Below are 15,766 nucleotides of genomic sequence, written 5' to 3'. Positions count from 1 at the left end.
TTAATATATGAGTATATTAGTCATATGATTAAGATATAATGTGATATATACTTTTAAAATAACCAGAAAAGTCAAACAGAGGTTGTTGAAATGCAGGGATATTCAAATGTCACATGATCATGTGATCTTATGGTGAAATCTCCTGATAAATTACATTTGACAATTTAAAAAAAAACCCAATAATATCATATTTGTCAGTGGATTTTACGCTTAATGTGGATTTTGGTCATGATGAAGATACTGAAGGTGTAAAAAAACATCTTGTTCTTCCCAATACCATTTTATAACGATATAGTGAAATGAATGAAGGTTTTGAACTTTGATCACAGCCTTATTGATTTACCACATAAACAAACACAGTGAAACCAAGCAGTAAAAGTTCCCTCGTTACAGGAACTGGATTCATCAACTGAAATAACAAGAGAACATCTGGTAATATACAAATTTATTCAAACAGCCGTTCAAATTTCAACAGTATTCGGTAAGATTTACTGAGGAGCTTTTAATCTGAAAGCTCCCAGAGAATACAGTAGAAAAGAGTTTATATATATTTATATAGTAATATCACAGATTTTTTTAAAAAATATATGCATAGCCAGAGAGAAGACCCACGGAACCCCCGGCAGGAAAATGTCCTTGGCTTTGTGAGCACGGCTGCACACGCACACGACGTGACCCTTTGACCTGCAGCCTACGTGCAAGAGCAGGACGCCAGACAACCTGACCACACCCATGCAAATAAATGCATCCACTGCACCCCCCCCACACACAACCACACGACACAGATATCAAGCTCCTGCCACTTGTCACGTACTCTGAAGTTATTTCATCGTCAGCAGAAGTGCTTGATAAAATCATAACGTTTGACCCATGGAAGTACAGAGGTTGGAAGCGCACGCACGCACGCACACACACACACACACACACACATATCGATCAGGTGCACAGACAGAAACGCTGCAGCAGTGCCGACATGATTTGAAGATTATCAGCGTGTAAACATCGGAGGAGTAGATTGCATCGTGGGAAAGATTAGTGCTGGTAGACGGTCGGGGATTCTGGCAAAAAAAACGAAAAGTGATTTTCTTCAAGAAAGGTGCAATCGTGGAAAATGGTCATGTTCAAAATGTACAACCCAGATAAGTTTACAGAAATACATGCACAGAAAAACATACCTGTAACGTAGAAGTTTTTCTAGAATATATTCATCTCATATCTTTACCGTCAGATGTTATTCAACCCATAAAGGTACCATGAACGATAAAATAAACTGGGTTATTTCCAAAGGAATAAATTATAAGGTGATATATATATATACACAAAAAAAATAAGATATTTACATTTAAGTTTCAAGAGGCCAATTCATTTGCTTTACATGCTGTTTATGGTCAGATGTGGTTTTGTCCCTGCAGGCTGGAGGAAGTTATGACCAGAAACATAAACAACATGTATCTCCAGTGTACGACTGCAAATCTTCATATTCAGAAACGTCAGAAATGAAAAAGGAGGCGTGAAAGAAGTTTTTAATTTCAATCCTCGAAGAAAAAACAAAATGAAACCACGCTGGAGAGCCAGCCGGTGCCGTGGACTTTCTGCAGACACGTCCCAGAATTTTCGTTGCAAGAAATGTTCAGAGTAGTAAAATACAATTAGTACAAAAGAGATTCTCATTGGCACAAAAAAAAAATCCTTGCAGCAAAACTCTTTGTGATCAGTAGCAAAAGTCACGTTTAGAAAATAGAGACGCAGCCTCGGCCTCTTCTTTGTGTCGAGCCGTTGGCTTGTTGGTCACAGCGACAGAAGGAATTTACCCGATTGGCGAGTTAGACGGGAATCAAGCGCGTCCGCCTCGGTCACAATCTCACAGCAGTCGAAGGATCTCCAACAACAACATTATCAAAAAAAGAATCCTGGAAAATCTATGGTACATCCCAAACATCCCAAAGTGGCAAAACTGGAAGACGACAGCTCTAATTCATCCCATAAAATAATCCTGTAGCGGAGCCTCCAGCAGGACACTTGCATCCAAAGTCAGTTCGGCCCGTCTCTCAGTCTCTCGTGGCCGCCGCCATTCGCCAGTGTTGAAACCGGTGAAACTACAAGATCAGTCAGGTTCAGGTGATCATCAACTTACACACACACACACACACACAGGAGAAGGTAGAAAGAGCTGCTCGGTTGTATAGAGTTGATTGACAAACAATGCACTGTATAAGAAAATCTAAATAATACCACAGTTTAGTCCCTTCCTTTGAAAACAGCCCCTCCTTTAGGTGACGTGCGGCGATGCAGGAAGTGAACGATGCTGATTGTTTGATAGATTGTTCCCTGACGTCTGTCTGCCTTCTGCACACACACACACACATACACACTCACACATACAGTACTTGTCCATGCACTCCAAAGCAGATGCACATGCTCGGTTTTGCACATGCATGACACATGCACTCGTCCGTGTTGGGCCCCGGTTACAGGTTCTCCCCCGGCTGGTACTGAGGCTCCGTGGAGGTGAAGTAATCCTCCAGGAAGCCCTGCAGGTACTCGAAGGTGGGCCTCTCCTCCGCCTCTTTCCTCCAGCAGGTCAGCATCAGCTCGTGCATGGACTCGGGGCACTCGGCCGGGCACGGCATGCGGTAGCCACGCTCCACCTGGTCCAGCACCTCCCGGTTCACCATCCCTGGGAGGGCAGAGGGAAACACGCAGTCACAGTGTGAACCGTGCGATTGCTTATATAGAATGATTCCTCTTTACGCTGTTAGACAAGAGAAAAGAAGTTCTCCTTGCCTGGGTAGGGCACTCGGCCTTTGGTGGCCAGTTCTGTCAGCAGGACGCCAAATGACCAGACGTCAGATTTGATGGTGAAGCGGCCATAGAGAGCCGCCTCCGGGGCCGTCCACTTGATGGGAAACTTGGCGCCTGCGAGAGGACGAGTTCACCAGCAGGTTAAGATTAAATCATTGAAGCTGAGACTGAGACGAAACGTCACATCGACTGGATTCATCATAAAGTTTCCGGAGGTTACATATATTTATTCATATATCATATATGTTTTATCTATCCCCCCAGAACACGAGTAAATACCTGGACTACACACACAAACAAACACACACGCTCACACAAACTTAATTCTTAATTCGACAAATGGTCACAAACCACTGTGCTGCATTTATGTGTAACTAAAACAAACCCTGTAAGCTCCATAGCGCCCCCTCGTGGTCTTACCTTGCCTGGCGGTGTATTCATTGTCTTCAATGAGGCGAGCCAGACCAAAGTCGGCCACTTTACAAACCAGGTTATCTCCCACCAGGATGTTGGCAGCTCGGAGGTCTCTGTGCACGTAGTTCATCCTCTCCACGTAAGCCATTCCTGAAGCGATCTGAGGAGGAGGAGGCGTTTAATGACGACACAGAGCGAGGACACATGTGTTTAGCGGATTCACGTTTTTCTGCCACTGACCTGTGAGGCCATGTCCACCAGCTGGGGGAGGCGGAGCATCTTACCCATGTCGCCCTTCAGGAAATCCAGTAAGCTGCCTGTGAGCAATCAAAGGTTTCAAATGTTGGCACGTTTTGACATTTCTCAAATATCTTTCCAGACTTTAAAACACAGTAAAGCTCAAGTGACGCAAACAAATCATTCCAGTCGTTCAGGTTTCTCAGTGTTTCTGGTAAACCTCCACCGAGCAGGTTCATCTCTGCACGTGTCTCGTCTTCCTTTCACTTCTCAACCAGTTTAACTATACACCACGGTGGTTTGGCCGACGCTGACCTTGCACCATGTACTCGGTGACGATGTAGATGGGCTCCTCGGACACGACCGCGTAGAGCTGCACCAGCTTCTCGTGCCTCAGCTTCTTCATGACCTGAGCCTCCATGAGGAACGCCTCCGGGGACATGGTGCCGGTCTTCAAGGTCTTGATCGCCACACGTGTTGTGCCGTTCCACGTTCCTGATGTGAAATAAGAAAAACAAAACAGAGTCATCAGTTACGAGTGTGACATCTCAAACAACAGAGGAGAGATCAGCGGGGGCATTCCTTCACCGAGGTTAACGCCCCATCTCGCTAGTGTTAAAGATAATGAAGAAAATCCCGGCACTAAATTATAGTGCAGGCTGGAAAATGCTCCCCCACATGACACACCAGTTGTAATTAATTTGTTCTCTCTTATCTGATATCTTACAGAGACACAGCGTGTTTCTGCTGTGTCTGCAAATGTCGTAGAACGTAAAGGAAAGTGAAAGAAACTCCTTGATCTATCCCCTGATCCAGGATCTGCACCAACTTGTCTCTTGACTCATGTTCCACCCTTCCACAGAATTTCATGGAAATTGGTTTAGAAATTCTTGATCCTGCTTCATATACGACCTTCTTGGCAGAGGAATATTGTGAGGAAATACTTCAGAGTTTTATATGAAGCTGTTCAGTAGCTGCTTCCTTCCCTCGTTGGTATTTTATAAAATTTGTTGAAAGCAAATAGTTCTGGGCCTTGACAGTGATGCAATGGACTCAAGTTCCACCACGTCACAAAATCTGATTAAAACCGGTTCTAGAGTTTTTGTGTAATCATGCTAACAAACAAACAAACAAACAAACAAACAAACACAGACGAATACAAAACCTCCCTGACTGAGTAAATTAACCTTTAACATAAAGTCATGAACGCAAAACTAAATTAGTTAATATTCTATAGATCGACTGAAATCCCATTTCACAAAACACATCTACTGTAAGTGAAGCATTGAGGAATTTAACAGTTTGGCAAAGAATTTAAAACAAGGAACCTCTTCACTTTTAACAGTAATACTTTAAAAGAGCACATTGTGTGTTTTGAGCCTCAGGAGGAGCAACAGGAACCTCTGCTGCCGCCGTCCCTCGTCAGGCTGAAGACAGAAACACACTCACCCATCCACACCTCTCCGAAGCAGCCCTGTCCGAGCTTCAGGTCGAGATGGAGCGAATCTCTGGGGATCTCCCAGGCGTCCTTGGCCAGTCCCTGAGTCTGTGGCTTCAGCACGGGACAGATGTCCGACAGACTGTGACACAGCCCGTCGGCGTGCTCTGGGGGACACGAGAAGACGACGGGGGTGGACGGTTAAAATAACAGAAATCCAAGTGTCCAAGAAACAGAAAATCTACTCGTACAGACGGACAGACACACGTGTGGCGGACTCACTGCGGTAGTGGTTGACGAGCTGCTGCAGGTTGCTGAACTGCGTGCGGGACGTGATGTAGTAGCCGCCGCTGTCCAGCTTCCGGATCTTGTAGTGCTTCACGTTCAGCCCTTTGGTGTTATCGTAGTCCAACACAGACAGACAGAAGGCCCCTGGGGAGGTTCACAGCAGATACAACACTGTGTGAGTTATCATGTGGCCTGGATGAAAGTTTTGTATTAGTGTCACAAAAGAAAATGTTGAAATCCCGGCTCAGTCGTGTGGAGTTTGCATGTTCTTCCCATGTTTGTGTTGTTTGTTTTCCAGCTTCCTCCCACAGTCCAACAACATGCAGATTAATTGCAGACTCCTAATTGATCGTAGGTTTGAGTGTGAGAGTAAATGGTTTGTTTTTATTACGTTGGTCCTTAGATTCAGCTCCAGCCCCCCCACCCCCTCTAAAACCCTCAAAGTGGAGACCAGGGACCCCCAAGTGTCCCAGAGAGGGTCCCCGGGAAAAGGGGAATCATTTATTAGACCATTAGTTTCATCCATTAGACATAATGTTTGACTCTTTTGCTCCTGACGACGCTCAATAAAACATCCCACAGTTAACATCTCGTTAGACGGGGGTCCGGGGTTTAAATGAATCAGCTCAGTGGTCCGTGACGTGCAGAAGCTTGAGAACCACTGGGAAATGAAATCATGATAAAAACCACTGGCCTGGATACAGAGAGAATGTCTTCAGGACGATTTGCTCGTCACGCCACCAGAGGGAGGCGTCAGTCAAGTGGAGAACCGCGGGCATGGCCTCCCTACCCCCCCCCCCCCCTCTCTCTTAATGTATAAACTGGGTGATTTGGCCTGTGGTTGTTCAGCCTCAGCTCCACACTGACCTAATTCTGTCTGCCTCACCCTGCCACTACCTCTCCTCCTCACCCAGCTCCTGCGTTTCCCTGCATCCATCTGCACCTTGTCCCTTTGTCTCGGTCCGTGCAGAGGTTAAATATAACATCTCCCCGGAATCCTGTAACGTGCACTTGGACGCACATCACACATCACACACACACACACACAGACACACAGACACACACACACACACACACACAACCTTTCTGCATCTGCACGACACAGTGGGGACGACACTGAACAGCAGGGTGTCGTTCTTCTCCTTGGTGAATTTTTTGTGAGACGTGTCAGGGAATTCAAACTGTGCTTCATGTTGAGATCTCAATATTTAATATCTAATATTTTTAAAAAAGCATCGGGAGTAAGTGCTGTATAAATAAAGTGTATTTTCTTTTGTTACACGTTTCCAGGACAAGATGTTCTTTAGTGGATCAGAGTGAATCTCAGCTCCTCCAGGTCCGGAGAGGTTTCACCATTACAAACACATTTTCTGTTTTAAAGACAAACAGCACTTTCAAAGTGCATTTTTCTTTTTAAAAAACCCTCATGGGTTATTGAGAGAAAATGTCAAAAGTCATAACACTCCTCAGATCCTGTTAAAGAATAGATTCAGCAATATGATTCCAGGAGTTTTTTCCTGCAAGTTCCCCTCGTTAAAACTCTGGACAAAGTCCGGAACATTTACCACAGACGCAAAACTGAAAAACAAAAAGAATACAAATATCTCAGGATGAGGAAGAGGAGTCGTACATGTAGAATAAGCTGATGAAGATGTTGAGATTTTAGAGCTTTCTGTGATTTCGCCTGACGACCTGTGTTGATGTGATGTAAACAAAAACATGAGATTGGAATTGAACCGTCATGTTCTGCCTCCTGCTGCTCGACACTTCATCTGAACGCTCCAGACATTTTCCTGTTGTCGTGAACGCGTCTGACTTCTCCTGCTGCGTTCTGCGTATGTGAAAGACAAACTCCGGAGAATGTCCGAACCCTATCGTCCGTGCATTTGCAGATGAACCTGAGCTGAGTGTCTCTGGATGTGAGAGGAAACCAGAATACCTGGACATGGGGAATATGCAAACCCCACACAGACAGAATCCAGATGTGAAGCCACGATGCAAACCATTACAGTCGAGGACCAACACATGCGTGGACAGAGTTTGGTCAGAGCTTGGTCTCTGGGTCTGCTCTCTTACCTTTGGTGGTCTCGCTCTCTCTCACCAGGAAGGTCCCTCTCCTGTTCTCTAAACTCAGCAGCAGGCGCTCCGAGTCGCGGCGGGTGATTTTGCCAAAGTACCACCTGGAAAAAACATGGCACACGCGGGAAACGGGATGGTGAAGGTACGAAGATGAAGACGAGGGGAGGTGGAGGGGACAGAGAAGAAGTGACGAAGAGAGGGTGAGCTGGCGAAGTTCAGTCTGAAGCCAATGCACATGCAGTTCATAGGCCTGCAGATCGGCAGCTGCTTACCTGGACTCGAGAGTGAGTCTGAGGTGACTGCGGCAGCAGGAGGAAACAGTGAGGAACGAACACGTGTAATAAAAACAGTTAGTTGGTGAGTTTGAGAGCAGGCGAGCGTGTAGAGACCAGTGCACGCCCCCCAGAAGCAGAGAGAAGTCAACAGCAGTACATTTCAGGGAATACTTCAGCTTTTTGGGAAAAATACTGTGCAGTACTTTGCTTTCTTGCTGAAACTTGGACGGTAGATATGATGCTACAGGGCAGGAGGTTGATATCTTAGTTTGGCATGTGCAAGTATGACCGGGCACTAGGGGGCGCTGTAAGGGCAACTGCATGACTTTCTATATTACATCTATTGATTAGTTTTAACACTGTTTTCTGCTAAAAAATAAATTATTTAATAGCATTAATATAACTATTATCATTATAATATGTAGGGTATTTGCTTGCTAAGCCTCACATTGTCGTTTTTTACTTCAGGTTTTGTGTTGATTAATACAAATATAAGATATAATGTTTTTATGAGTGAGTTTCAACGGCTCCCTGTCTAAAGATCTATATTCAAATTGAGTTTTAATGATCTTCTGATACATGATACATGTTTTCATATTAGACAGGGAATAAAACTGATTAGGAGCCAAAACAGAATAGATGTAGTCTAACTCTCAGCAAGAAAGCGAATTCACATAGCGACAAAAGGAAAAATTCACCAGAATCCAACATTTGAGCGTTAATTCCTTCATGCACTTGGTGAAAAAAAAAAACAGATAAAAGTGACAGAGTCAGGGAGAAAATAAATGAAGGGCTTTACTCTTCTGCCTGGATGGAGTCGGACGGAGCCACGTAATTGCTGGGGATGTAACCGCTCTCTCCAGTGGTCAGGGAGCGCGCCAGCCACCAGTCGCCTTCTCTGCAACCATGAGACAACACACAGCTTCACCGAGGCTCGTCACACAGACACACACACACGCCCCAAACACAAATTAACACGGTGCTCACCAGTTTCTCAGGGCCGGTGTTTATCAAGTGTCTCCCGGTGAACGCAGAGTGATGTAAACCACTAAACAGCCACTTTGTGTTTGTGAGCGAAAACCACTACAACGACTCAAATGGAGTCGTGGCTCCTGGAGAAGCTTGATAAATATGAGCCCAAGTGTTGAAAACATATTGGAAGTTTTTGTAATTATACACAAAGACACACATTCATGTGGGTATGAGGCCGGGGAGGGATGGTGCTCGTATCCTAGGCTTCATCGGGGGGGGGGGGGGGCGGATGGATGCAGCCGTGCAGCACTGAGAGTTTTCTTAGAGTAAAGTTAGGATTTGTTTTAAGGTGAGTTGACCTGAATCGATTGCAGCGCTGCAGGGCTCCAAACCAGCTCCCCCACTGCACTATGGGATAATGGGGCCGGGGCAGAGTTACGGTGGATGTGTGCCTCTCTCTAGTGAAGTGGTGTTACAGTGCACAGGTAAATGCTTCAGGTGACGCAGGACAGACACACAGACACACACACACACACACACACACACACAAAAGCAGCACGTTCACAAAGAGGAGCTTCACAAACCTGCAGTTCACCTTCCTCCTGAAATTAACGGTTTGTGACGGAGAAATGGAAAAAGAGGAAGAAGATGAGGGGGAAGTGGTGAAAGAGAAGGTGGTTAATACAGAGAGCAAGTTGTGAGCAGTGACACAACAGCACACAGAGTCACACAATAAAAAACTACGAGTCCTGATTTATTCATTTCAAAGTTTAACCTCGAGTCGCAGTGGAAACCTTGTTTTTTTGTCACGTAGGTTTATTGAAGCTGTAATTAGTTGTAACGGCCGTGCGACATTTATTCTCCTCATTGACACATAAGGCTTAAGGAGACTGCAATTTATAATAAACAACTCGCAAATCCAGCTGAATAAAGGAAAACTAAAGCTTTTCACTATAAACCAGCACAGAAATGAAAATTACCCACATGGAAGACATTTTGGAAGATTAAACGTCTCTGCAGTGTCTCATGGGAAATGAGAGGCGCCACATTTATACTTATACTAAAATGTATATTCTTAATTCAGGTTCTATATATTTAGATGTATTTCCTTTTTCATTCTAGTTGTTTGTAATAAAGTTTGTGGTTAAACTGTCAAATCTCAAGCCTCAATCTAATTTCTTTGTCTTGACAATAATATAATAATAATGACATCTTAAGACTAATTGAAAATGTTTTTTAATATATAAAAAAATATAGCAGCTGATATTTCGGAGTCTGAAATTTTAACCACACTCACCAGTTTGTTAGTTTATCTTAATGTGGGATTTTCCCACCGTGTATGATTGGACACTAGGTGGCGCTTTTATTTAAAAATATATATCTTGATTTTTTAAAATATATATATAAAAAAATACATCAGCAGATATTAACGGTATCAGAAATATTTCTACTCCCTCTCGGTTCTGGCCCCCAGACTTTATATCGGTCGGGCTCTACAGTGGAGGGACGATAATGAGGTGAGCAGGAGACACGATATTATCATAACAAAAGCCAATCAGGTCACTGCACACGGCTTTATTCATACGTTCAACTGGACCAATCAGAACTGTGATAACCTGCTAACTAATCAGAGCTGTTTCCTGGATTCTGGGTTCACGTGACCCAATAAGGATCCAGGTCTTGGGCCTGAGGGGCCTGAGGGGCCAGATGCAGCGATAATCCACTATTGTTCTCCGCTGCCTTCTAGGTCAGTAGTTTGTTAGTGGGCGAGCGGCTCTCGGGGTGCAGCGCCACATCGCACGGTCCACTGCACCCCCCATTGATTCACTGAGGAAAACAAGCATATCTGGGTTTGGTTTGTTTATTGAGGGACGGTCGTCCCGCGGTAGGGACTGGACTTGCTGAGGTGAGACGGAGCAGTGAGACGTAAACTGTCTCAGGGAAGCTTTTTTGTGAATGAAGGAGGAAAATAGAGAGAAGTCAAGCTTTGCTGAGCCGTGACTGTCCAGGCAGCGGAGCAGTGATTCAGACAGCAGAACAAACAGTGTGTGTGGTCACCAGTGGTGGAGCGGAACACATTACATTTACTGTAATCATGTACGTTTCCTATTCATCTGTACTTTACTGAACTAGTTTTACTTCCCAGGTACTTTCCCCTTTTACTCCACAACACATATCTGCAAATATCTGTACTTTCTACTGCACTGCTTCTTTTAAAAAGCATTGAGTCACATGTACATGTAACATGTTTTTTTAAAGTAATCAGTAACAAGAGGGGAATTTATCCACTGACCCAATCAGAGCGAGTAGGTATCAGTAGACTCCGCCCCCTGCAGCAGTGGTATCACAGGTGATGAAGACGCACTCAACAAGTACTTTTACTTAAAATACTTTAAGTATATTTAAAAACAAGTACTTTTGCTGTATTATAAAAGTTAAAAGGTACTTTTACACTAATTTGAGTTTTTGTCATTTTTGTCATCTGTCTCAACTACATTTATATTGAACAGAATATACAGTAGACACAGTTAATACTACTTACTTTTAGTACTTACTCCACCACTGGTAATAACTCTTCATCATCTGTGTGTGTGTGTGTGTGTGTGTGTGTGAAGGAAAAAAGTGATACTGAGCTAATTTGTTTGTGTTTCCATGAGTGTGAGACAAACGGCGGAGGGAGTAATACGGAGGGAATGTGTGATGGTTTTCAGTATTTTCCTTACGTGTTGTTGACGATCTGGAGACGCTCGCCCTTCTTGAACGACAGATCTGAGGCCGTTCGAGACTCGTAGTCGTACAACGCCACGAAGGTCGTCACACCTCCTGGAGGGAGGAAGAAGGAATCAGAGAACTGCCGACCACACGTGCAGAGCATGGAGTTCTAACAACAAACCAAGCGAACCTGCCAGTGTGATTCTGTTCGGAGCCGTGACGCTGTTATTGTCCACTCCGCCGAACAGGGCCATCTCTGCATTATTGGCCGTGGACGGATTGCCACTGAGACCTCCGTCCATCGCGGAGCCACGGTTGGGTGCCAGGGACGGTTGATTGGAGTTGGAGTGGTGGCCACCAGCGCCTCCTCCACAGTTGAGGTTGCCATCGAGGCTGTGGGGCCGCTGGCCTGAAACCTTGGGCTTACTCTTGGATCCCCCCATGGCCAAGGCCTGTGGAATCGAGGACAGAGACAAAAAAGAAGACACATTCAATAAATAAATGACATCATTGACATAAAATAGACTTGTTTTCTTATGTCATTTTATTACAATACATTCTCTGGAAAGATTCCCCCGGCTGCCACATGCCAGATGCAGAAACCAGAGACGGGCTGGAGACCGAGGCGCTAAATCCACGGAGACACACAGTTATGTCGCCCACATGAAGCCAAACGAGCCCAAAGACCGGGGAGCAGCTGCCGCTCTTTGGTTTCAACGCAAACATGAGATCAGCTTCACCACGCTGCCACCAGCAGAGCGCACGCACACACACACACACACACACTAACGCACACATGTGTCAGACACAGATGCACAGGCAGAGAAATGAAATGTCTCAGCATTCTGTGGTGTCGTAGTCGTTCTTTTGGCTTTATTCACACCGATCATTTAAAGATGAGTTAAGTGCCGTGAAGCTTCAAACCAAACCCAGTTCACAACCAGCGTCCCTTCAGTCTTTATGCAGGAGCTGAACACTGTCATTTAGCCAAACTTCTCAAAATATGACATTTGGAAAATAATAACAAACTGAACTCAGTGCCTTCAAATCTGTGGAGATGCCACCTTTTTATAAAATAAACAAATAATCTATTAAAGCTGCTTTAATTGCTTGTTTTGACCACATGGGGGCGATGGAACAGGTTGTTATGTTGAATGCATTAGGAAACGTTTGCTGAACTACAAAGGCACTCGGAGAACACGCCCCCCCCCCCCCCCCAAGGGGTCGCTGATTATCCTTGATGCATTAATTGATCCTGGATCTCATAAATATCACACACACTCATTAATATCAGTCTCATAAACACGCCTCATCAGGACCCGTGGGTTATTTTCTGGGAAATACACATAAATGAAAAAACGTCATTCTTGGATCAGCTCCCTGCTCCAGACTCATATTAAAATATAAAAACCGAAACCGCATCCTTCTCCCGAGTTTCATTATACTCCGTCAAGTAGTTAAACCTGTTTAATAACAAACAAACAAAACGCAGATGATAACATAACCTCTTGGGCGTCGGTAACTAAAAAAAGATTCAGACGTCACGTTACTGTAACAACATCACTGTTCATGTCTCTGCTCACAACGCTGAGAAACACGAGAGAGAACGAAAAATATTCAACTTCAAAATGTAAACAATGCAACTGCAAGATGCTCGAACTCTCCACGGAGCAGCGGAGTCGGGGGATAATTCCAAAACTCAACAGTGACTTCAACGGTCAGAAATAACCAATGGATTAATTGATAATGAATCGTTAATTGCGGCTCTATTTGGCAGCTGCTGATCCAGTTCCATGATCCTCGTGGAGCAATTACCCGCGAGGCCTGATGAGAGCAGAGCGAGGTGAAGAGGGCAGCTTCGGGTTGTTGTGGCCTCTTGATTTCAGAAGCTTCCCGGCCTGCTCAGGCTCGTGAAGTAGCTCTAATCACAGCTTAGTGCAGCAGAATCATTACACTAAGCCAAGGATAATTTAAGGATTCCAGCCCGTGCTATCATCGGGGTGAGATACAGCCACAGGGAGTCCGCTGGAAATGCTAATTTACTGAAAACAGTAAGGTTGGGGCGGCCTGGAGGCCTCTGTGGTGAGCCCCGTGTCACAAGAGTCAAAGATCCTCAATAAGAGACGAGCTGCAACACACAGGCGTAATCACAGTCTGTGCAATGTGGTGACATATGGTGGAAAATGTGCGGCACAAGGCGGAGCACACTTTGGAAAAAACGCACGGGGGAAATTAGCGGCGCTGTCACTGGTTCTTGTCATTTTTGGGATAATGCCTCAGTTCTTCCCCGATGCACAATGCAGCGAGGGATCGAGAGGAGGAGAGGAGGGGAACACGACACGAGGGTTCACATGGTTGGCATCATGAGCGAGTGAGTGTGGGGGAGGAGGGGGAGGAAGTGAAGAGGGGTCATTGGGGACGCACGCACAGTCCATATTTCCCCTCGGGGCACGTCTGCATAAAAGGGGGTCGCATCCCAGTAAGTGCACCAGTGCAGGCAGGTTAACGCAGACACAAAGATGACGGGTGTCTCTCTCTCTCTCTCTCTTCTCCAGTCGTCGCTGCTGGGAAAGCTGCTCCCCCCCCCTGTAATCCACACAGATAATACTCTCACTTAAAGGGAGGTTGCCTCAGTGAGATAACAGATTAAATAACACATGAGGAGGACAGAACACACAGAAGCCGTTTGTGTGACATGATTTACCATTTTACCCTCTTTTACACGTTTGAATTCCGACATAGCGATATTGTTTTGGCCCAGATTTGTCCCGTACAGCCTCCCTGTCATATGTGCGCTCCTGTTTGCCAGATGTGGGCCACTAGAAGGCCGGCTCTGAAGTGGCTCACATCTGGATTGGTCCTGATACTCAAACTCAAGACTTTGCACCCGGACAAAATACTCTGAAAAACTCCCGGAGAAGAGAAGAGACAGAGCCGAGCGAACATGAAACAGACTCTGGCTCTTTCTTCACACTCACTTTCCAACAAAGCCATCTTTTGTCAGCTCCCAGCAGGCGGCACAGACCAGACACAGAAGTGGCCTGTGGCTCGCTGGCTGCCAGCTCCTCGTGTGTTTTAGCTCCAACAGCCAGTAGGAAATATGGAAATCGAGTGAAGAAGCCAAACACTGTCATGCATTGCAGGAGTGAAAGTGGAATCATGTCTGTGTGTGTCTGTGTGTGTGTGTGTGTGTTTGTGTATCATCTGCAGAAGCTAGTGATAATGAGAGCAGGATTCTGGCCCAGTAGCACTGAGGTACTGTAACGAGCTGCGTGGAAATCCCTCAGGCGGGGCGGGGGTGTGGCTGGGTAGGTGGGTGGTGGGGGGGGATTTGCTTAATTATGCATAAGATCTGGCAATGAATTCCAAATCCTTTAAGTCTCCTGGGCCTTTGGTAAATGGGAATAGTCTTTTAATATGGCTGCCGGTGTTGTTGCCTCACCCCACAGGAAGCTGCGCCGCCCTGTGTTTTCTGCTTTCTTCGTTTAACGTGAAAAGAAAAACAATCACGACCCCTGAAGAGAAACAACAGAAAGGAGCCGGCGTCATTCACTCTTTTCTCGGGGCAGGATCACGACTCGGGTCCATTTCCCTCCGACAACACCGGCTTTGTAATGAACTCTTCTGTGCTCCGGCTCATTTAAACATTTTTTAAAAATCTTTTCATCTTTTGTGGATCAAGGATCAAACAGTGGTGAACATCAAACCGGAACCAGCTGGCCTCAGATGTTCTGTGTGCCGTGTTAATGAGAGATTCCCCAGAACGAGGCTGAAGCAAACCCGTGGTGATAGTGAGGGAGCCGGTGAAGCGCTGCTGCGTGAGCAGGCGAGTTAGGACTCGCACGGCGATGACAGTCGACCCTCTGCCTCCCCGTGCTCGCTGCTGCCGGCCCGTGGTCCAACACACGTCCTGACAATCCACCTTCACTCTACAACCCGGGGGCTGTGAACGCCTCAGGCTGCAGATTAAAGGTCACAATTAAGCTGTGGCTGTAATGCCATCAACGCAACAATGAGGCCGTTGTGTTAACACTGTGTATTTGCGTCACATGAGCGAGGTGTAATAACACAATGACAGAGTTTTCCTTTCTGTCAACGCACATGCAAATGAATGTTGAATAACCACCGAGTGCAAGCGACGTGGGATTAGTTTGGAAGTTGGTTTTCTGGGACGCCACCTGAGGAGATGAGCTGGAAACACATTGTACGATTTCAGCCCAGTTCTGACCTGATTCCTGAGACACACGACTCCATCAAGAAGCTTTAATCCCTGGTTATGAAGAGTTTTTATATTGTATTTGCAGAATTACACTTAATCTACTGGATGGATTACCAGGAAACTTAATGGAAAGATGTGTTATGGGCCATTACATTTTTTTTGGTGTGGATCCGGATCAGGGGGTGGATCCAGGAATTTGTCATCACTCTCTTTAACATTGTGAGATTTTGCTTTTGAGATTTTGTTGATTTCTCTTAAAATAACAGGGAAACATGTTAAAAGGACAGATATCTGTCAGGGTGTGTAATTTGGTGCAGATCCAAATAAAAA

General features: G+C 45.5%; 1 protein-coding gene and 1 long non-coding RNA gene across 6 annotated transcripts in view; both read right to left on the bottom strand.

Moving 5' to 3' along the window:
* The window catches only part of src (v-src avian sarcoma (Schmidt-Ruppin A-2) viral oncogene homolog), a 31,184-nt gene that overhangs the window by 3,373 nt on the left and 12,045 nt on the right, over nucleotides 1-15,766 (bottom strand). The window contains exons 2-14 of one of the 5 annotated variants that reach the window (XR_004614373.1): nucleotides 11,408-11,669; nucleotides 11,229-11,328; nucleotides 9,090-9,107; nucleotides 8,333-8,431; nucleotides 7,531-7,557; nucleotides 7,256-7,359; nucleotides 5,174-5,323; nucleotides 4,903-5,058; nucleotides 3,769-3,948; nucleotides 3,457-3,533; nucleotides 3,223-3,376; nucleotides 2,785-2,916; nucleotides 2,376-2,677 (exon numbers count right to left, since the gene is read on the bottom strand). Coding sequence is in view for 4 of the 5 variants with exons in the window: in XM_034590050.1 (XP_034445941.1) it covers nucleotides 2,469-2,677; nucleotides 2,785-2,916; nucleotides 3,223-3,376; nucleotides 3,457-3,533; nucleotides 3,769-3,948; nucleotides 4,903-5,058; nucleotides 5,174-5,323; nucleotides 7,256-7,359; nucleotides 7,531-7,557; nucleotides 8,333-8,431; nucleotides 9,090-9,107; nucleotides 11,229-11,328; nucleotides 11,408-11,660 (1,659 nt within the window). In the remaining variant the exon portion in view is untranslated. Of the gene's footprint in view, nucleotides 1-433; nucleotides 2,678-2,784; nucleotides 2,917-3,222; nucleotides 3,377-3,456; nucleotides 3,534-3,768; nucleotides 3,949-4,902; nucleotides 5,059-5,173; nucleotides 5,324-7,255; nucleotides 7,360-7,530; nucleotides 7,558-8,332; nucleotides 8,432-9,089; nucleotides 9,108-11,228; nucleotides 11,329-11,407; nucleotides 11,670-15,766 lie in introns of those variants that run through there. The other 4 variants (XM_034590050.1, XM_034590053.1, XM_034590052.1 and 1 more) reach the window with 4 other exon arrangements.
* Nucleotides 5,584-6,202, bottom strand: LOC117764377. Its single transcript, XR_004614378.1, has 2 exons — nucleotides 5,882-6,202; nucleotides 5,584-5,768 (listed from the first exon to the last, which is right to left on the bottom strand). It is a non-coding gene; the product is annotated as an uncharacterized LOC117764377 (long non-coding RNA).

This window comes from Hippoglossus hippoglossus, chromosome 7 (assembly GCF_009819705.1).
Source record: "Hippoglossus hippoglossus isolate fHipHip1 chromosome 7, fHipHip1.pri, whole genome shotgun sequence".
NCBI classification, from domain to species: domain Eukaryota; kingdom Metazoa; phylum Chordata; class Actinopteri; order Pleuronectiformes; family Pleuronectidae; genus Hippoglossus; species Hippoglossus hippoglossus.
The sequence above is the reverse complement of the archived record's forward strand: the minus strand, read 5'-3'. Positions and strand labels throughout refer to the sequence as shown.